General features: G+C 47.9%; 1 protein-coding gene across 3 annotated transcripts in view; it reads left to right on the top strand.

The window, feature by feature from the left end:
- The window catches only part of akt3a (v-akt murine thymoma viral oncogene homolog 3a), a 321945-nt gene that overhangs the window by 192499 nt on the left and 107711 nt on the right, over positions 1-21735 (top strand). For all 3 annotated transcript variants that reach the window (XM_078405356.1, XM_078405355.1, XM_078405357.1), the window contains exon 4: positions 7585-7696. In XM_078405356.1, the coding sequence (XP_078261482.1) occupies positions 7585-7696 (112 nt within the window). The remainder of the gene's footprint in view (positions 1-7584; positions 7697-21735) is intronic.

Genomic DNA, 21735 nt, shown 5'->3' with positions numbered 1-21735 from the left:
TCCCACCTCCATCCCCACTCCCTCCCCCCCTCCCTCCCCCCTCAATCCCAACCTCCATCACCACTCAGCCCCTAACTCCCCCCCTCCCTCCTTCCCTCCATCCCACCCTCCCCCACTCCCTCCCCCCTCCCTCCACCATTCCATCACTCTCCCCCTCCCCCCTCCTTCCACCATCCCTCCACCCCTCCCGGTTACAATGGAAACCCTACAGGGACGGGCCCAACGGGAAAGAGGGGTACTGGGAAAAGGGAGATCCCCCTCCCTCCTCCCCCCTCACTCCCCCTTACCTCCCCCCTACCCCCCTCCCTCCCCTCTCCTCCCTCCTCCCCCCTTCCCCCCTCCCCCCCTCCCCTCCCCCTCCCCTCCCCTCCTCCCTCCACACCTCCCTCCTCCCTCCCTCCCCCTCCCCTCCCTCCCCTCCTCCCGGTTACAATGGAAACCCTACGAGCACGGGCCCAATGGGGAAAGAGGGGTACTGGGAAAAGGGGAGGTCCCCCCTCCCTCCCCCCTCACTCCCTTCTCCCTCCCCCTCCCTCCCCCTCCCCTTCCCCCCTCCCTCCCCTTCCCCCCTCCCCTCCCTCCCCCTCCCCCCTACCCCCTTCCCTCCCCTCTCCCTCCCTCCCTTCCCCCTCCCTCCCCCCCTCCCTCCCCCTCCCCTCCCCCTCCACACCTCCCTACTTCCCTCCCTCCCCCTTCCCTACCCCCACTCCCCTCCCGGTTACAATGGAAACCCTACGAGGACGGGCCCAACGGGCCCACTCGGTCTAGTATACTACTAAAACTCAGATCTTGTGTTATATATATATATAACACTGATGTCGCTGAATACGGCAATTCCGGCAAAACGGTGAACCGTAGCGCCACGATTTTTGTACCGCCTTAATCAGCATGCGGTTCGCTGCTGGAAAATGATATTTTATTTAATTCGGGACGCATATTTTTTAAGTTACAGAGGTTTAAAAGTGCTGCCCCCCCTGATTTATCGAAGTTTTGACAGAAGGGGGGCGCTGCGGTGCGGATTGTGATGTCACAATGCCCCTGTGAGATGGACTCGAGCTGACCCCCCCTTCCCCCCCCCAGCGGTATTCAGCGTGTGACCGTCACAATGCCCCTGTGCTACATTGTTGCGAAGAGCTGTCAAGTCAAGTCCATTTTATTTGTATAGCACATTTAAAAACAACCCACGATGACCAAAGTGCTGTACATCTGATTAGGTACTAAGGAAAAAATGAAACATACAGTGGCACGCAAACAGTTCACAGCGCCTCCTCAATGAGCCTCAAACGCTAGGGAGTAGAAATAGGTTTTGAGCCTGGACTTAAAGGAGTCGATGGAGGGGGCAGTTCTGATGGGGAGAGGGATGCTCTTTCCACCCTCCCCCTCTCTCCCTCCCCCTTCCCCCCTCCCCCCCTTTCCGCCCTCCCCTTCCACCCTCCCCTCCCCTCCCCCCTCCCTCCCCCTTCCCTCCCCCCACTCCCCTTCCCCCTTCCCCCTCCCCTCCTCCCTCCACACCTCCCTCCTCCCCCCCTCCCCCTTCCCTCCCTCCCCTTCTCCCGGTTACAATGTAAACCCTACGAGGACGGGCACAATGGGGAAAGAGGGGTACTGGGAAAAGGGGAGGTCCCCCTCCCTCCGCCCTTCCCCTCCCCCCTCCCTCCCCCTCCCCCTCTCTCCCTCCCCCTCCCCCTCTCTCCCTCCCCCCTTCCCCCCTCCCCTTCCCCCCCTCCCCTCCCCTACCCCCTCCCTCCCCCTCCCCTCCTCCCTCCACACCTCTCTCTCTCCCCCTTCCCTCCCTCCCCTCCTCCCGGTTACAATGGAAACCCTACGAGGACGGGCCCAACGGGCACACTTGAGATGGGTGCTACAGTGAGAAGCACTATGTGACCGCGAATGTTTCAAAACAAGCACTTAAAAAGCACTTATCTCTTTTTAAAGTATATTTTTTTATTGCAAGTCACTTAACATACACAGATCAGCATTGGGCCCATATGCTCGTGGGCCACCGGGGCAAGTGTTTCGAAAAAAGCACTGAGAGTGTGTATGGGGAGAGAGAGAATGGGGGGGGGGGTCTGTGAATGGGGACTGGGGACAACAGGGGTCGTTGCGGAGGGGGCTTGGTGGTGGGGGAAAGAGGGGTACTGGGAAAAGGGGAGGTCCCACTTCCCCCATCAACCCCTTCCTCCCCCCTCCTTCCCACCTCCATCCCCACTCCCTCCCCCCCTCCCTCCCCCCTCAATCCCAACCTCCATCACCACTCAGCCCCTAACTCCCTCCCTCCCTCCTTCCCTCCATCCCACCCTCCCCCACTCCCTCCCCCCTCCCTCCACCATTCCATCCCTCTCCCCCTCCCCCCTCCTTCCACCATCCCTCCACCCCTCCCGGTTACAATGGAAACCCTACAGGGACGGGCCCAACGGGGAAAGAGGGGTACTGGGAAAAGGGGAGATCCCCCTCCCTCCCCCCTTCCCCCTCCCTCCCCCCTCCCCCCTACCCCCCCTCCCCTCTCCCCCTCCCTCCCCCTACCCCTTCACTCCCCCCTTCCCCCCTCCCCTCCCTCCCCCCTCCTCCCTCCCTCCCCCTTCCCTCCCTCCCCTCCTCCCGGTTACAATGGAAACCCTACGAGGACGGGCCCAACGGGGAAAGAGGGGTACTGGGTAAAGGGGAGGTCCCCCTCCTCCCCTTACCCTCCCCCTCCCTCCCCCTACCCCACTCCCTCCCTCCCCTCTCCCTCCCCCTACCCCCTCCCCTCCCCCCTCCTTCCCCATCTCCCTCCACACCTCCCTCCACACCTCCCTCCTCCCTCCCTCACCCTTCCCTCCCTCCCGTCCTCCCGGTTACAATGGAAACCCTACGAGGACAGGCCCAACGGGGAAAGAGGGGAACTGGGAAAAGGGGAGGTCCCCCTCCTTCCCCCCTCCCCTCCCCTCCCAAACAGTTCACAGTACCTCCTCAATTAGCCTCAAAAGCTAGGGAGTAGAAATAGGTTTTGAGCCTGGACTTAAAGGAGTCGATGGAGGAGGCAGTCCTGATGGGGAGAGGGATGCTCTTTCAACCCTCCCCCTCTCTCCCTCCCCCCCTCCCCCCTTTCCGCCCTCCCCTTCCCCCCCTCCCTCCCCTCCTCCCTCCTCCCTCCCTCCCTCCCTCCCCTCCTCCCGGTTACAATGGAAACCCTACAAGGACGGGCACAACGGGGAAAGAGGGGTACTGGGAAAAGGGGAGGTCCTCCTCCCTCCCCCCCTTCCCTCTCCCCTTCCCCCCTCCCCCTTCCCCCTCCCCTCCCACCCCTTCCCCCTCCCCTCCCCCCCTCCATCCCCCTCCCCCCTCCCTCCCCGCCTCCCAGTTACAATGGAAACCTTACGGGGACGGGCCCAACGGGGAAAGAGGGGTACTGGGAAAAGGGGAGGTCCCCCTCCCTCCCCCTTCCCCCCCTCCCCCTTCCCCCCTCCCCTCCCCCCTCCCTCCCCCCTACCCTCCCCCTATCCCCCTCCCTCCCCCCATCCACCCTCCCGCCACCCCTCACCCTCCCCTCCTCCCTCCACACCTCCCTCCTCCCTCCCTCCCCCTTCCCTCCCTCCCCTCCTCCCGGTTACAATGGAAACCTTACGAGGACTGGCCCAACGGGGAAAGAGGGGTACTGGGAAAAGTGGAGGTACCCCTCCCTCCCCCCTTCCCCCTCCCCCCCTCCCTCCCCTCTCCCTCCCCCCTCCCCTCCCCCTCCCTCCCCCTCCCTCCCCCTCCCCTACCCCACTCCCTCCCCTCTCCCTCCCCCCCTTCTCCCCTCCTCCTCCCTCCCCCTCCCCTGCCCTCCTCCCTCCCTCCCCCTTCCCTCCCCCGCACTCCCCTCCCGGTTACAATGGAAACCCTACGAGGACGGGCCCAACGGGCACACTTGAGATGGGTGCTACAGTGAGAAGCACTATGTGACCGCAAATGTTTCAAAACAAGCACTTAAAAAGCACTTATCTCTTTTTAAAGTATTTTTTTTTATTGCAAGTTACTTAACATACACAGATCAGCATTGGGCCCATATGCTCGTGGGCCACCGGGGCAAGTGTTTCGAAAAAAGCACTGAGAGTGTGTATGGGGAGAGAGAGAATGGGGGGGGGGGGGGGGGTCTGTGAATGGGGACTGGGGACAACAGGGGTCGTTGCGGAGGGGGCTTGGTGGTGGGGGAAAGAGGGGTACTGGGAAAAGGGGAGGTCCCACTTCCCCCCTCAACCCCTTCCTCCCCCCTCCTTCCCACCTCCATCCCCACTCCCTCCCCCCCTCCCTCCCCCCTCAATCCCAACCTCCATCACCACTCAGCCCCTAACTCCCCCCCTCCCTCCTTCCCTCCATCCCACCCTCCCCCACTCCCTCCCCCCTCCCTCCACCATTCCATCACTCTCCCCCTCCCCCCTCCTTCCACCATCCCTCCACCCCTCCCGGTTACAATGGAAACCCTACAGGGACGGGCCCAACGGGGAAAGAGGGGTACTGGGAAAAGGGGAGATCCCCCTCCCTCCCTCCCCCCTCACTCCCCCTTACCTCCCCCCTACCCCCCTCCCTCCCCTCTCCCTCCCTCCTCCCCCCTTCCCCCCTCCCCCCCTCCCCTCCCCCTCCCCTCCCCTCCTCCCTCCACACCTCCCTCCTCCCTCCCTCCCCCTCCCCTCCCTCCCCTCCTCCCGGTTACAATGGAAACCCTACGAGCACGGGCCCAATGGGGAAAGAGGGGTACTGGGAAAAGGGGAGGTCCCCCTCCCTCCCCCCTCACTCCCTTCTCCCTCCCCCCTCCCTCCCCCTCCCCTTCCCCCCTCCCTCCCCTTCCCCCCTCCCCTCCCTCCCCCTCCCCCCTACCCCCTTCCCTCCCCTCTCCCTCCCTCCCTTCCCCCTCCCCTCCCCCCCTCCCTCCCCCTCCCCTCCCCCCTCCACACCTCCCTACTCCCTCCCTCCCCCTTCCCTACCCCCACTCCCCTCCCGGTTACAATGGAAACCCTACGAGGACGGGCCCAACGGGCCCACTCGGTCTAGTTTATGATAAAATCCCATGCTATTTTTACACCCATATGTACTAATTCACATTTATCTATATTGAATTGCTTTTTTGGTATTTGAACCCACCTTAACCTATCCTTGACCTCCCTCACAAGTTTCCACGTCAGCTGTGAGTTGCTATCAACATTTATTTCTGACCTGTGTGATGTTATTTAATGTCCATGGGTTAAGAATACCTGATCTTAAAGCTACACTTTTAATCCATCTCTACCACATGAAAAAAAAGCTTTCCATCTGCAATTCTGTAGTTGGACCAACATCACAAGTTTTACAAGGTGACTTCCATGTTTATGCAAAAACCAATGAGAATTATCGCTGGTCTATTCTAATAACTCTGCCCATCCAAATAAAAAGGTTCTGTGGCAAAATCATTTCCTCTATTTTCGTGGTTCATGAGTAAAGAGTGGTAAATTTTCATATGTACCAACAATGGAACAATGAAATTCCACAACTACCCATTTTAAAATTATGTCACTGATAAAAAGTTTGGAAAGTGGTCACCAGAGTTGAAAAAACAACATCACACAAATAACAAAACATTAATGATCAGGAAATCTGTTCTTTGATACTGTTGAAAAGAGGGAAAATATCATCCAGGACACTGTTATTTCCACCGTTCTTCAAAATGACTTCCACCCATGCGAGCAAATGGGGCCTCACTTTAACTTTTCATCTTTTCAGATCATGTTTACTGAAACTACCCATTATATGCAAATATTAAAACACAGAATGAATTGTAACTTTAACATGTGTGTTAGCCAAATGCAATAGGGAATGGTGAACTTCTATGTTGTTCACGATTGTTTTGATAGTAATCACCAAGGTGCATCTTTATTTTATCATAATTGTCTCCAAATGTCACACGAAATTTCAGCTAAGAGAAAAAAAAATCTATCTTGCATTAAATATTCTGTTTCCCACTGATTGTTGGGACCTAACAAGAAATGTTGTAATGATGTACTTTTTAATTAAAAAAAAATCTCATGTCTTAAATGCCGATATTAAAATTACGATTTTAGTTTAGAGATACAGCGCGGAAACAAGTCCTTCGGCCCACTGAGTCCGAGCCGACCAGTGATCCCCGCACATTAACACTATTCCTACACACACTAGAAACAATTTTACATTTATACCAAGCCAATTAACCTGCAAACCTCTTTGGAGGTTAATTGGCTTGGTATAAATGTAAAATTGTTTCTAGTGTGTGTAGGAATAGTGTTAACGTCTTTGGAGTGTGGGAGGAAACCGAAGATCTCGGAGAAAACCCACGCAGGTCATGGGGAGAACTTACAATCTTCGTACAGACAGTGCCCGTAGTCAGGATGGAACCCGGGTCCCTGGTGCTTCTAGCGCTGTAAGGCAGCAACTCTACCGCTGCACCACCGTGCCGCCCTGTATTTGTATTTCAAACGTCTTCATACTGATTTAAACTATTTATAGAATGATTTGATATTGTTTTAGATTATTTGTGAAATGAAATCATGGTATTTATTGCTAAAATTATGTTTATTGCTCCAAATTCCAGTACCCGTAGTTTCTTATGTTTCTTATGTCTCTGTCTTAATGCTATTTATTGTTTTCTTTGGGAAGTAAAGTAATTTTAATAAAAGACAATTGTTATACATCGTGGTTTTTTGCTCAATTGTTAAAGCTTTTCCATTCCATACTTTTTCCTGGGAAAAATACAGCAACATTTTGGGGTATTGTTCTTATTTCACTATATAATTTTATAAGATTTCAACATTGTGTGACTTCTTTATAAATTGGGCCGAGCAGATAAGATAACTTCAAAATTGTTGGACTTAACATAGAAAATAGATGCAGAAGGAGGCTATTTGGCCCTCCGAGCCAGCAATGCTTGTAAATATAATATTCCGGGATATTGATTGTGACCTGTGCTAAAAAATAAAAGTGCTCCTGTCGTTAAAAATGTGTACCAATATTTAACATTGATAGTTATTTTTTGCATTGAGCATCATTTTGTGGCTTTCTTACTGGTATTAACCAAACTGTACCACTGGTGTTAGTTACAAAAATCTGGGGTAACAGCATGTCAGGCAGCATCTCTGGAGAAGAGGAATAGGTCAAGACCCTTCTTCAAACGATACACTGGTGCTATTGGTGACTGCTGAAGGTCTTGTTAGTGACACTTCAGTTACATGAGCTTGATATTTTAAAAAAACAGATTGGACGTTATCATACTGCAATTTTTGGGACACTGCTTTGTGCAAATTTGGCGTCCATATTTTCATTACAATCGTGACATCTCTTCAGAAGTAACCCATTGTCTAAATATTTTAAAACTTCCCAAAAAGCATTCTAGAAATTTTTACTTATGGACCTCAGTTATTTGGATATATCAGGAACTTAGTCATATATATTTCCTATCTCAAGTATTCAATTTATTGGATGCACAGCTCATGTTTACAGATTACTCATCTTTTTTTTTTAACTTCTAGGAATGATTCTGACATAGCTCACAAAATAAACATACTGATAAACTGATCTGAAATTGAAGGTAACTGTTAGTCTTATTAATGTTTTCTGCAGAATGTCAACTTATGAAAACAGAGCGACCACGGCCAAACACTTTTATCATCAGATGTTTGCAATGGACCACTGTTATAGAGAGGACCTTTCATGTGGATACTCCTGAAGAAAGGTGTGAGTGGTATTTTAATGTGCTGTTTCTTTCTTAAATTGTAGCAAATTGAGCAGTTAATTGTTAAACAAGGCTGACTTATTGGTGCATTCCAGTTACTCCATATGTAATAAAAATGTCTTAATTTGCTATGATTTCACTGATATGTCTAAAAGCATTTGAAAATGTTTTGCAACATTTTTGTTGAAGAGTTTTCAAACTTCAGTTTTCATTGTGAAATGTGTTACTAAATTTGTAGGTTTACATATTTTAGAAAATATAAATTTTGATTCAAGAAAGTCCTAAATACCTTTTATTTTCATTGACATAGGTACTGCTCATTCTATCATGATCAATCAGATTACTTTCAAAATGTAAGTTTGCTTTTCCACCACCATATTTCCTGGATGGATGCAGTAAATTCTTGCAATTTCTTTACCTGATGGTCTTGTCCTGAAGGATTAAGAGAACCCATGAAAATTGGGAATGATCTCATTAAAGCCTAGTTGCCCCAGAGGGCTTGATGGGGTAGTGAAAGAATGGTATTTCCCCTACCTGGTGTGTCTAGAACCAGCAGTCACAGTATCAGAAGAAAGGCTCAGTTATTCAGGACCGAGATGAGAATTGAGGATCAGTTACATTCTCATTTTGGGATTAATGTGGTTCATTTTCAACAACCGCAATTATCTTTCTTTGTCCCAGACATGATTCTGGCCAGTGGAGACTCTTTAATCTCCCTGATTTAATTTTACCAAGGTATCTTAATACTATTAGGGTGGCACGGTGGCACAGCTGGTAGGGGGTGGATATGAAAATGTATAACATAAAATTAGTGTAAATGGAGGAGGAATTGGGAGTAGGGGGCAGAGTTTTTACAGGAAACAGGATGGGAAGAAGTGTAGTCAAGATAACTATGGGAGTCAGTGGGTTTGTAGTAGATGTCGGTCACTAGTTTGTCTCCTGTGATGGAGATGGTGAGACCCAGAAACGGTAGGGAGATGTCGGAGATGGTCCAAGAATATTTAAGAGCAGGATGGAAATTAGTGGTGAAATTGATGAAGTGTCCAAGTATATTTACATCTCTAGAGAACAGGGTCATGTGATGTTGAGACCCTTCTTCAGACTGATTCAGTCTGCTGAGTTACCTGTGTTATTTCACCTTAAAACTACGTATCGACTGCACCAGCGAGCTCCTCCCCATCAGCTACTCTACTGTCCACCCCCAGGCATCAGCTCCCCCCTCTGTGTGCACCCAACTACAAGACACACTCGGCCACCGCTAGCGGGCCCCTCCCCTCCCACCAGCCACCCCCCAGCCACAACCCCGCACATTCTCTTGCCTGCAGCTGCCGACATCCTGCTAAAAAAGACATGCAAAAATACACAATGAGAAAGCAATTCCATGCTAGTGCAAGAGCTGGTCTATAATGTTCTGTTGTTAAGGTCGAATAAAGGTTCATCTTTGTAGGTACAGCACAGGAGTAGGCCCTGAAGCCCACAATGTCTGTGCCAAACATGATGCCAAGAAAAACTAATCTCACCTGCCTGCATGTGATCCATATCCCTTAATTTGCTGTATATCCATGTGCCTATATAGAGCCTCGTAAATGCAACTATTGTATCTCCACCACTGCCCCTCTCCTCTTGACAGAGCTTTGCAGGCACCCCTCTGTAAAACAATCTTGTCCAATACATCTCTTTTACACATTACCCTTCTAGTCTTTGACATTTCCAGCCTGGGAGAAAGGTTTGGACTGTCTACTCCATCTATGCCTCTCATAATTTTATGTACCTATCCAGTCTCCCCTCAACCACCAGCATTCCAGAGAAAGCAATCCAAATGTGTCCAACTTCTTTTAGCTAATACCCACTAATTCAGGCAGCAGTGTGGTAAACCTCTTCTGCACCCATTCCAATGCCTTCACATCCTTTACAATCAAGCCATCCACAGTGTACGGATACAGGATAAAGGATATTACGTTTAGTGCAAGATAAAAGTCCAGTGAAATCCCATTAAAGATATGTAGGAAAGAACTGCAGATGCTGGTTTAAATCAAAGGTAGACACAAAATTCTGGAGTAACTCAGCGGGATAGGCAGCATCTCTGGAGAGAATGAATGGGTGACTTTTTGGGCCGAGACCCTTCTTGATGTCAGGGGAGTGGCTGGGACAGCGATAGAACGTAGTCGGAGACAGGAAGACTGGTGGGAGAACTGGGAAGGGGGAGGGGATGGAGAGAGAGGAAAAGCAAAGGCTACTTGAAATTAGAGAAGTCAATGTTCATACCGCTGAGGTGTTAGCTGCCCAAGCGAAATATGAGGTGCTGTTCCTCCAATTTGCGCTGGGCCTCACTCTGACAATGGAGGAGGCCCAGGACAGAAAGGTCAGATTGGGAATGGGAGGGGGAGCTGGGAAATCAGGTAGGTTAAGGCAGACTGAGCGGAGGTGTTCAGCGAAACGGTCGCCGAGCCTGCGCATGATTTCGCCGATATACAGGAGTTGACACCTGGAACAGCGGATACAGTAGATGAAGTTGGAGGAAGTGCAAGTGAAAATTGGGAGTAGGGGACAGGTGTTGCATCTCCTGTCGGGGTCCTTCGATGGAGTCGAGGGTGGAGGTAAAGGGACAGGTGTTGCATCTCCTGCGTTTGCAGGGGAAAGTACCTGGGGAGGGGGTGGTTTGGGTGGGAAGGGACGAGTTGACCATGGAATTGCGGAGGGAACGGTCTCTGCGGAAAGCAGAAAGGGGTGGAGATGGGAAGATGTGGCCAGTGGTGGGATTCCTTATGCTGTATGTGACGGCTGATGGGGTGGAAGGTGAGGACAAGGGGGACTCTGCCCTTGTTATGAATGGGGGGAGGGGGAGTAAAAGTGGAACTGCGGGATATCAAGGAGACCCTAGTGAGAGCCTCATCTATAATGGAAGGGAGGAACCCCCGTTCCCTAAAGAATGAGGACATTACCGATGACCTGGTATGAAAAAAACCTCATCCTGCGTGCAGATGCAGCATAGACGGAGGAATTGGGAGAAGGGGATAGTCTTTACAGGAAACAGGGTGTGAAGAAGTGTAGTTGAGATAGCAATGGGAGTCAGTGGGTTTGTAATAGAAGATCAGTCAATAGTCTGTCTCCTGTAATGGAGATGGTGAGATCAAGAAACGGTAGGGAGATGTCGGAGATGGCAGGTCCATGTGAACTTGAGTGCGGGATGGAAATTAGTCGTGAAGTTGATGAAGCCAGTGAGTTCTGCATGGGTGCAGGAGGTAGCACCGATGCAGTCGTCAATGTAGCGGAAGTAGAGTTCGGGGATAGGGCCAGTGTATGCCTGGAACAGTGATTGTTCGATGTACCCTACAAAGAGGCAGGCATAGCTGGGGCCCATTAATTAATTTAAATTAAATTAAATTTAATTTAATTTAATTCCCATTACAGATAGTTTGATGGTCTCCAATTTTGTAGATGGTAAGTCATGACCACTCTCTAGTTGGTGCGAGGATGGTTCAGTTGGGGAGAAACTGTCTATGAATCTGAAGGTATGCATGGTCAGGCTTGTTTCCCAATAGTAGGTCCAGTATCCCTCCTTGACTTCGACAATCCACAAACTGTTTCAGGAAACTCGATTGAATACATCTACCAAATTCTGCCCCTTCTATGTCTTTTGCTCGAAGTAAGTCCCAGTCAATATTGGAGAAGTTACTATAACCCCGTATTATAACTCTGTTGGTTCTGCAACTTTGCATAATCTTCATATCTATTCCTCTATCTCTTGCTGGCTATTAGGAGGCCTATAGTACAATATCATTAAAGTGATTGCACCTTTCTTATTTTTGAGCTCTACTCATATTGCTTCAGCGGACAAATCTTCCAATCTTCTTTCTGAGTGCTGCTGTAACGTTTTTCCTGATTAGTAGAGTAACTCCTCTATATCTTTGCCTCACTCTATCACGTCAGAATATTAAAACCCTAGAATGTTCAGCTGTCAATCCTGTCCCTTTCACAACCAAATCACACCGACATTATGGTTCCAAGCACTGATCCAGGCTCTAAGCTCAACTGCTTTATTCATGATGTGCAATGCATTGAATTAAATACCTTCAGCCAATTAGATTCACCATATTCTTTAGCCTCTCCCGACCTGTCCGCCCTTTGAGACATATTGGCCCTAACCTCCACCTTCCCATTTGTACTTCCATTTGCTGACCTACTCTTGTTCCCACCTCCCTGCCACTAGTTTAAATCCTCTTGAATATCACCAGCGAACCTCCTTTCCGATAGTGATATAGCAGTGGTAGCACCTTTGATGTTGAAGGTGAAGGTGAAGGTGAAGGTTGGTTAATCGGCATATATGTCTTCAGGCTAGCTTGGTTGAAGCCCCAGTGATGATGTGGAAGACGTTAGGATATGCTGTTTTGTGGTCACAGTCCTCAAAACCCTTAGTGCTAATTTGATGTCTGCCCAAGACAGCCTGTAGACTACAGTCAGTATGATGGCGGAGGACTCTTGCTACCTACACGTACGTGGAACGGTGGGCACAATCACCAGATACTCCAGAGGGAGCAGGGATGGGACAAGACCACCACGACGAGTTTCTCAGGAAGCAAATGCAATTGCCTTCTCCTGATGCACTCCTTACAGTGAACAGAAAAACCTTCAGGCTGGAGCACCATGTCTGGAGAGTTGAGGCGTGTGCCATGTCTCTGTGAACGGAGTGCACAGCAAGCCCTCATTTCCCTTTGATTCAGCAGTCTTGCTCTTTGTTCTTTTATCTTGTTCTCCAGTGATAGTAAATTGGCCAGAAATTTGCTGGGATGGTAAGGGCGGACACATGCCTCAACACTCCTGTCTTACCTGAAGGTCTCACCGCCAACCATTTCCTAGCGCATTGGAGGCCTCCCCGTTGCTTGAGGTCCTGCACGAGTTCCGGGAGGTCACGTCAACTGAATCCGTTAGATATGTCAGATCGCACATGTATTTACATGGCATAGAAGTTTTAATATTGAGTTAGTTTAGTTGGAAACTTCAGAGAATATACTTCGCATGTCAGCTTCTATAGAGATGGCAGGAGTCCTCACAATTGATGAAAAGACAGGCCAGTAGCTTGTTTGTATACCTTAAGAGAAAACATGAAGATTTGACATATTAAGCCATGTGGCACTAGCATTAAAGGATGACTTTTGCATTTTTTATGATTCCCCCAAAAAACAATAAATTAGTTTTAAAACAAAGAAAATGTTGATAACTTCAGAACTGTTTGCAATATTTGCATTTGAAGTTCTTGGTCATATCTATGGATTTGCATGCAACACTGCCTCTTAGAGGCCATTGCAGCTCATGTACAGTCACAGAATACAGAAGAGCATAATCTCAAATAACTAATAGATTTAACTGCCTCCAAACGTTTTAGTGGTTCTTCATGAATCCTCGTTTTACTAAACCTTCACAAGCTGATGTATCTTCTGTAGTTTTGCAAGGCGATGAAAAAAATGATGCAGAGATTTTATTGTAGTAATATAGTAATAGAGTGATACAGTGTGGAAACAGGCCCTTCGGCCCAACTTGCCCACAACGGCCAACATGTCCCAGCTACACTAATCCCACCTGCCTGCGCCTGGTCCATATCCCTCCAAACCTGTCCTATCCATGTACCTGTCCAACTGCTTCTTAAACGATGGGATAGTCCCAGCCTCAACTACCTCCTCTGGCAGCTTGTTCCATACACCCACCACCCGCTGTGTGAAAAAGTTACTAAATCTTTTCCCCTTTACCTTGAACCTATGTCCTCTGGTCCTCGATTTCCCTTCACTGGGCAAAAGACTGCATCTATCTGATCTATTCCGCTCATGATTTTGTACTCCTCTTTAAGATCACCCCTCATCCTCCTGCGCATCAAAAAGGAATAGAGACCCAACCTACTCAACCTCTCCCTGTAGCACACACCCTCTAGTCCTGGCAACATCCTCGTAAATCTTTTCTGAACCCTTTCAAGCTTGACAATATCTTTCCTATAACATTGTGCCCGGAACGGAACACAATATTCTAAATGCGGTCTTGCCAACATCTGCACGGTGGCGCAGCGGTAGAGTTGCTGTCTTACAGCGAATGCAGCGCCGGAGACTCAGGTTCGATCCTGACTACGGGCGCCGTCTGTACGGAGTTTCTACATTCTCCCCGTGACCTGCGTGGGTTTTCTCCGAGATCTTCGGTTTCCTCCCACACTCCAAAGACGTACAGGTATGTAGGTTAATTGGCTGGGCAAATGTAAAAATTGTCCCTAGTGGGTGTAGGATAATGTTAGTGTGCGGGGATCGCTGGGCGGCGCGGACCCGGTGGGCCGAATGGCCTGTTTCTGCGCTGTATCTCTAAATCTAAATCTAAAAAATCTTATACAACTGCAACATGACCTCCCAACTTCTATACTCAATACTCTGATTGATGAAGGCCAATGTGCCAAAAGCCTTTATGATCACTTTATCTACCTGCGACTCGACCTTTAAGGAACCATGCACCTGTCCTCCTAGATCCCTCTGCTCTACAATACTCCCCAGAGGCCTACCATTTACTGTGTAGGTCCTGCCCTTGTTAGACATCCCAAAATGCAACACTTCTCATTTCTCTGTATTAAACTCCATCAACCATTCCTCAGCCCACCTGGCCAATTGATCCAGATCCTGCTGCAATCTTTCACAACCATCTTCACTATCTGCAAAACCACTCAGCAAACTTGCTAATTTTGCCCTGTGTGTTCTCATCGAAATTATTGATGTAGATGACAAACAGTAACTGGCCCAGCACCGAACCCTGAGGCCCACCAGATGTACAAAACCATTCTGACTATCCCTACTCAGCCCTTGCCCATCCAAATGCCTGTATAACCTATCCCTCAGAATAGTATCTAGTAACTTTCAAACTACAGATGTTAAGCTCACTGGCCCATAGTTTCCAGCATTTTCCCTGCAGCCCTTCTTGAAATGAGGCACAACATTTGCCACCCTCCAGTCTTCCAGCACCTCTCCTGTATTTAAGGACGACTCGTAAATTTCAACCAGGGCTCCCGCAATTTCCTCTCTAATGTCCTCAGATATAGCTGATCATGCCCTGGAGATTTGTCTACCTTCATACACAATAGTACCTTCAGTACCTCTTTGAAGGTAACCCTGACTGATCTTGAGACACTTCCATTGACTGCCCCAAGTTCCTCCGTTCTACTGTCTTTCTCTTCGGTAAATGCAGAGGAAAAATACTCATTTAGGATCTTGCCCATCTCCTGTGGCTCCACACAGTGGTGACCGCTTTGATTCCTGAGGTCCCACTCTCTCTCTAGTTACCCTTTTCCCCCCTTATGTATTTATAAAATCTTTTGGGATTGTCCTTAATACTACCCGCCAGAGCTATCTCCTGGCCCCTTTTTGCCCTTCTGATCTCCTTTTTCAGTTTACTCCTTAGTTCCTGAAACTCCTCCAGGGATGCACTTGATCCCAGCTGCCTATACCTGTCCCATGCATTCTTCTTGTTTTTGACCAATGCTTCAATTTCCCTCATCAGCCAAGCTTCCTTATGTTTGCCTGCTTTGCCCTTCACTCTAACGGGGACGTACATATCCTGAGCTTTAGTCAGCACGCTTTTAAAAACATCCCACTTGGCCGATGTTCCTTTTCCCTCAAATAACCTGCTCCAGTCAACTTGAGCGAGACCTCCTCTCATACCCTCAAAAATTGGCCTTACCTCAGCTGAGCCTTTTAACATGTGGACCCACGCCGTCCCTATCCATAACTATCTTAAACCTAATTGAACTGTGGCTACTGGTCCCGAAAGGCTCGTCCACAAACACTTCATTAACTTGCCCTTCCCAATTTCCCAATACTAGATCCAGCGTTGCCCTCTCACGTGTGGGAGGCTCCACCTACTGCTTAAGAAAACCCTCCTGTACACTTTTGAGAAATTTTGCCCCATTTAAACCCTTCACACATGATTTTCTCAGTCAATATTGGGAAAGTTAAAATCCCCTACTGCAACAACCTTATTTGACCTGCAGCTGTCTGCAATCTCCTGGCATATTTGTTCTTCTAATTCCCATTGACTAATCCGGGGTCTGCAGTACATCTCCAACAAGGTCATCATCCCTTTCTTGTTCCTCAGCTCCACCCATACAGCCTCACTTGACGAACCGTTCGTAATTTCATCTCTGACCACTGCCGTGACATTCTCCTTAACCAACAATGCAAGTCCCCCCTTCCTCTTTTTCCCTCACCCCTGACTTTTAAAAAAAAATGCTACCATTTATATGCCTACCCACCACACTTCACATTAATTAGATCCCCATCATGCAAATAGAGACACTTATTATTCTGCACTCGAACAGGAAATGTCATTTCAAATATTGTGGTTTTTTACTCTTCAGCTGAAGCTAACAAATTTGGAAAAATAATAAATTGGAGTGTTTTTGAAAGAAAGCAGAATGTGGGCAAGTAAATTTATGAGTTTTCTCGCACTTATGAGACATTTAAACTCATCACCGTTATTTATCCTCGCCTGACATTTGTAGTTCATCCTTTCCTGTCAAGGTATCATTAGCAAGTTTAAATAATTCTCCCTTGAAAAAATTCCTTCCCTATATGTTCACCAAGTGCGGAATGTTTCATGTGGTTCAATGACAAATAAGCTCAGATGCAAGAGATCGGAACAGTAGAAACATAGACGCAGAAACATAGAAAATAGGTTCAGGAGTAGGCCATTCGGCCCTTTGAGCCAGCATCGCCATTCAATATGATCATGGGTGATCGTCCAAAATCAGTACCTGTTCCGGCTTTTTCCCATCCCTTGATTCCCTTAGCCCTAAGAGCGAAATCTAACTCTCTCTTGAAAACTTGAGATGTGAAGGTTGAGATGTGAAGCTAATGTATAATCTGAGAACTCAATGTTCCACCCTCAGATGTTTTTAAATGTTGCTTTTTTTTGCTCCATCAATGTTCTCTGTAGAACAGTGGATTACTTATTAGAATAGAAATTGCAACAAGTCTAGGTTATAGAGCCTTAAGAACTTTGTCACTAATTAGGATGAAGGCTAATGTATAGTTACATAGAACTGTACAGCATGGGAACAGACCATGCTGCCCACGATGTCTATATCGAACATGATTCCAAATCTTACTCATCCCTTCTGCCTGCACTTGATTTGATCTTTCACCTCAACTCCATTTTTCGGCTGGGTTCCCATAACCTGAATCCTTACTTAATGTCCCGGGTAGAACATTGCAAAGATTCGCAAACCTCATCTTGATGTTGTCGTTGACCATTTCCTGTACTTTGTAGTTCAATTAGTCAATTTATTTGTCACATACACATAAATGTGCACTGAAATGAAAGATCACCCACAGTGGAACAATAAGACTAATAAAAATAAGCAATAAAAATAAGCAATAACACAATCATAAACCAACACCAAACAAAAAGAAACATCCATCACAGTGAGTCTCCTCCAGTCACCTCCTCACTGTGATGGAAGGCCAGAATGTCTTTTCTCTTCCCCTGCCGTCTTCTCCCGCAGTCAGGCTGTTGAAGTTGCCATGTCGGGGCAGTCGTGGCTCGCGACATTGAAGCCCCCGCTGGGCAGAGAAAATCCCGCGGCCTATTCCAGGCCGTGCCGGACGGTGAAAGGTCCGTGGTGGTCGGGCGAAGACGCTGCCGTTGCCGGAGCTCCCGATGTCACCCCCCACCCAGGGGCCTGCGGGCTTCCGACATCCACGCGGCCCACGGCCTGCGGCCGAAGTAGCCTCCGAAGATGAGTCGCAGCCACTCCTGCAGCAGCCAGCTTCGCAGATGGTGAGTCCGGTCCGTGGGCTCTGCGAACCAGAGCCCAGGTGGTCCCAGGTGGAGGTCGCCAGCTCCAGGGGTTTGGCCGATGGTAGGCCGCAGCGGGAACGGAGACATGACCCAGAAAACAAAGGTCGCTTCTCCGTTCGGAAGAGACAATTTTGCAGTTCCCCCCCTCCACATAACACACAACCACAAAAAAACATTATATCATATCCAAACACTACAATTAAGACAAAAAACAACAAAAAACACAAAAGACAAACGGACTGCAGGCAAGCCGCAGCTGCTAGGGCAGCGCAGGCGCAGTAGATCATATACTTCCGACAGAGGAAATGCCCCCCACAGCTTTAATCTTACGAATTCTGTTCCAATTTTAAATGTTTCACTAAGATATCTTCTTATTCTTCTAAATGCCAGAGAATTTGGTTTTGATTTTTCTTCAAAAATGAAACCTCAATCCCAGGAATCAATTTCACCATAAAATATCGACGAAGTGTTCCAGCTATATTCTGTAACTATGCCAGTTTACTATAATACATTTTGTGGGCACCTCGGCCTTTTTAGTCAGAACTTTAACCCAACTCATCCATGCAAGCCAAATACCCATGGTTAGAGGACAGGCCGTCCTAGACTGGGTATTGTGTAATGAGGAAGGATTAGTTAGCGATCTTGTGTGCAAAGCCCCTTGGGCAACAGTGACCATAATATGGTGGAATTCTGCATTAGGATGGAAAGTGACACGGTTAGTTCATAAACTCGGGTCCTGATCTTTAAGAAAAGAGACTTTGAAGGTATGAGATGGGAATTGTAGGAGAGACTAGCAAATTATACTTAAAAGGTTGACGATGGAGATGCAATGGCAAAGATTTAAAGACCACATGGATGAACTCCAAAAATTGTTCATCCCTGTCTGGCGAAAAAATAAAACGTGGAAGGCGGCTCAACCGTGGCATGTTGGCCTTCATAACGAGAGGATTTAAGTCTAGGAGCAAAGAACCTCTGGAGTATTGTGTGCAGTTTTGGTCTCCTAATTTGAGGAAGGACGTCCTTGCTGTTGAGGCAGTGCAGCGTAGGTTCACGAGGTTATTCCCTGGGATGGAGGGACTGTCATATGAGGAAAGATGAAAAAGACTGGGCTTGTATTCACTGGTGTTTAGAAGGATGGGGGGATCTTATGGAGATGTATAACATTATAGACAATAGACAATAGGTGCAGGAATAGACCATTTGGCCCTTCGAGCCAGCACCACCATTCAATGTGATCATGGCAGATCATTCTCAATCAGTACCCCGTTCCTGCCTTCTCCCCATACCCCCTGACTCCGCTATCCTTAAGAGCTCTATCTAGTTCTCTCTTGAATGCATTCAGAGACTTGGCCTCCACTGCCTTCTGAGGCAGTAAATTCCACAGATTTACAACTCTGACTGAAAAAGTTTTTCCTCATCTCCGTTCTAAATGGCCTACCCCTTATTCTTAAACTGTGGCCCCTGGTTCTGGACTCCCCCAACATTGGGAATATGTTTCCTGCCTCTAACGTGTCCAACCCCTTAATAATCTTATGTGTTTCGATAAGATCCCCTCTCATCCTTCTAAATTTCAGTGTGTACAAGCCTAACTGCTCCAGTCTTTCAACATACGACAGTCCCGCCATTCCGGGAATCAACCTAGTAAACCTACGCTGCACGCCCTCAATAGCAAGAATTATAAAAGGACTGGACAAGCTAGATGCAGGAAAAATGTTCCTAATGTTGTCCAAAGTCCAGAACCAGGAGACACAGTCTAAGAATAAAGGAAAGGCCATTTAAAACTGAGGTGAGAAGAAACCTTTTCACCCAGAGAGTTGTGAATTTGTGGAATTCTCTGCCACATAACGCAGTGGAAGCCAATTGACTGGATGAATTTAAAAGAGAGTTAGATAGAGCTCTAGGAGCTTGTGGAATCAAGGGATATGGGGAGAAGGCAGGCACAGGTTACTGATTGTGGATGATCAGCCATGATCACAATGAATGGCAGTTCTGGCTCGAAGGGCCAAATGGCCTCCTCCTGCACCTATTTTTTATGTTTCAATGGCTAACGAGGGAAATTAAAGATAGCGTTAAATCCAAGGAAAAGGCATAGAAATTTGCCAGAGGAAGCAGCAAACCGGAGGGCTGGGAGAAATTTAGAACTTAACAGAGGAGGACAAAGGGGTTAATTAAGAGAGGGAAAAAAGAGCAGGAAAGAAAGCTCGCAGGAAATATAAAAACTGACTCCAAAAGCTTCTTTCGACATGTAAAGAGGAAAAGATTAGTGAAGATAAATGTAGGTCCCTTACAATCAGGGACAGGGGAATTTATAATGGGAAACAAGGAAATGGCAGAATAGTTAAACGAGTACTTCACTAAGGAAGACACAAGCAATCTCCCAGAAATACTAGGGGACTGAGGATCTAGTGGGAGGGAGGAACCGAAGGGAATCCACATTAGGATTCAGGAAATGGTGTTAGGTAAACTGTTGGGACTGAAGGCAGATAAATCCCCAGGGCCTGATGGTCTGCATCCCAGAGTACTCAAGGAAGTGGCCCTAGAAATCGTGTGGATACATTGGTGATCATTTCCAATATTCTCTCGACTCTGGATCAGTTCCTGTGAACTGGAGGGTAGCCAATGTAACCCCACTTTTTAAGAAAGGAGGGAGAGAGAAAACGGGGAATAATAGACCAATTAGCCTTACATCGGTAGTGGGAAGAAGCTTGAGTTGATTGTTAAAGATGTTATAGCAGTGCATTTGGAAAGCAGTGACAGGATCAGTCAAAGTCAGCATGGATTTATTAAGGGGGAATCATGCCCACTCCCTCTTCACCCCTCTCCCATCCGGCAAAAGGTATAGAAGTGTGAAAACGCACACCTTCAGATTCTGGGACATTTTCTTCCCATCTGTTATCAGGCAACTGAACCATCCGACCACAACTAGAGAGCAGTCCTGAACTACTATCTACCTCATTCGAGACACTCGGACTTTCTTTGATCGGACTTTACTAGCTTTATCCTGCACTTAACGTTATTCACATTATTCCTACTATCATGTATCTGTACTGTGAATGGCTTGATTGTAATCATGTATTGTCTTTCCGCTGACTGGTTGGCATGCAACAAAAGCTTTTCACTGTACCTCGGTATGCGTGACAATAAACTAAACTCAATCCAAAACTAAAGCTGAACATAACATCCCAACTTCCCAACTTAATGCCCTTACTGATGAAGTCTAGCATGCAAAAAGCTTTCTTCACCAACAGGTCTACTGTGGTGCCATATAGTCATGGAGTGATACAGTGTGGAAACAGTCCCTTTGGTCCATTATGCCCACACCGGCCAACATGTCCCAGTTACACTAGTCCCACTTGCCTGCGCTTGGTCCATATCCCTTCAAACTTGTCCTATCCTGTCTAACTGCTTCTTAAATGTTGAGATAGTCCCAGCCTCAACTACCTCTTCTGGCAGCTTGTTCCATACACCCACCACCCTTTGTGTGAATACCACTTTCCACTTAAAATAGTTACACTTAGAAGATACCACTTTCAGGGAACTATATACTTGTACTTCTGGTCCCTCTGTTGTACAACACTCCACAAAGTCCTACCATTCACAATAATGGTCTTACCCTGGTTTGACTTCCCAAAATTCAATCCCTCACACTTATCCAAATTAAATGCTATTAGCCATTCCATGGCCCATTACCCAGCTAATTAAGACCGCACTGATAACCTTTTTCACTGTCTACAATACAATCTAGTTTAGTATCATCTGCAATGTTGCCTTGCACATTCTCATCCAAATCATTGATGTAGATGACAAACAACAATGGTCCCTGCCCCATCCCCAAAGCCACACCAGTAGTCAAGATTCAAGATCAAGATCAATTTATTGTCACATGCACCCCAGTGAAACTTGAGTTACCATACAGCCAAACTAAGTGAAAAGCAACAAGACACACAGCCACATAAAATAAAATTTAACAAAAACATCTACCACAGCAGATTCCACATTCCTCACTGTGATAGAAGTAATAAAGTTCAAGCATCTTCCTTTTTGTTCTCCCGCGGTCGGGGCTGTTGAACCATCTGTAGTCGGGGCCCCCGATCAAAGTCCCCGCAGCCGACGGTCCGAAACCCTCGTGTCAGGATGATCGAACCTCCCCCATCGGGACGGTTGAAACTCTCCACGGCATGGAGTTCCCGAGACCATGCCTCTTCTTACCAGAGACCGCG

Source organism: Rhinoraja longicauda, chromosome 9 (assembly GCF_053455715.1).
Source record: "Rhinoraja longicauda isolate Sanriku21f chromosome 9, sRhiLon1.1, whole genome shotgun sequence".
In the NCBI taxonomy this organism is placed as follows: Eukaryota; Metazoa; Chordata; class Chondrichthyes; order Rajiformes; family Arhynchobatidae; genus Rhinoraja; species Rhinoraja longicauda.
Note: the sequence above shows the minus strand (reverse complement) of the source record. Positions and strands in the feature narration are given on the sequence as shown.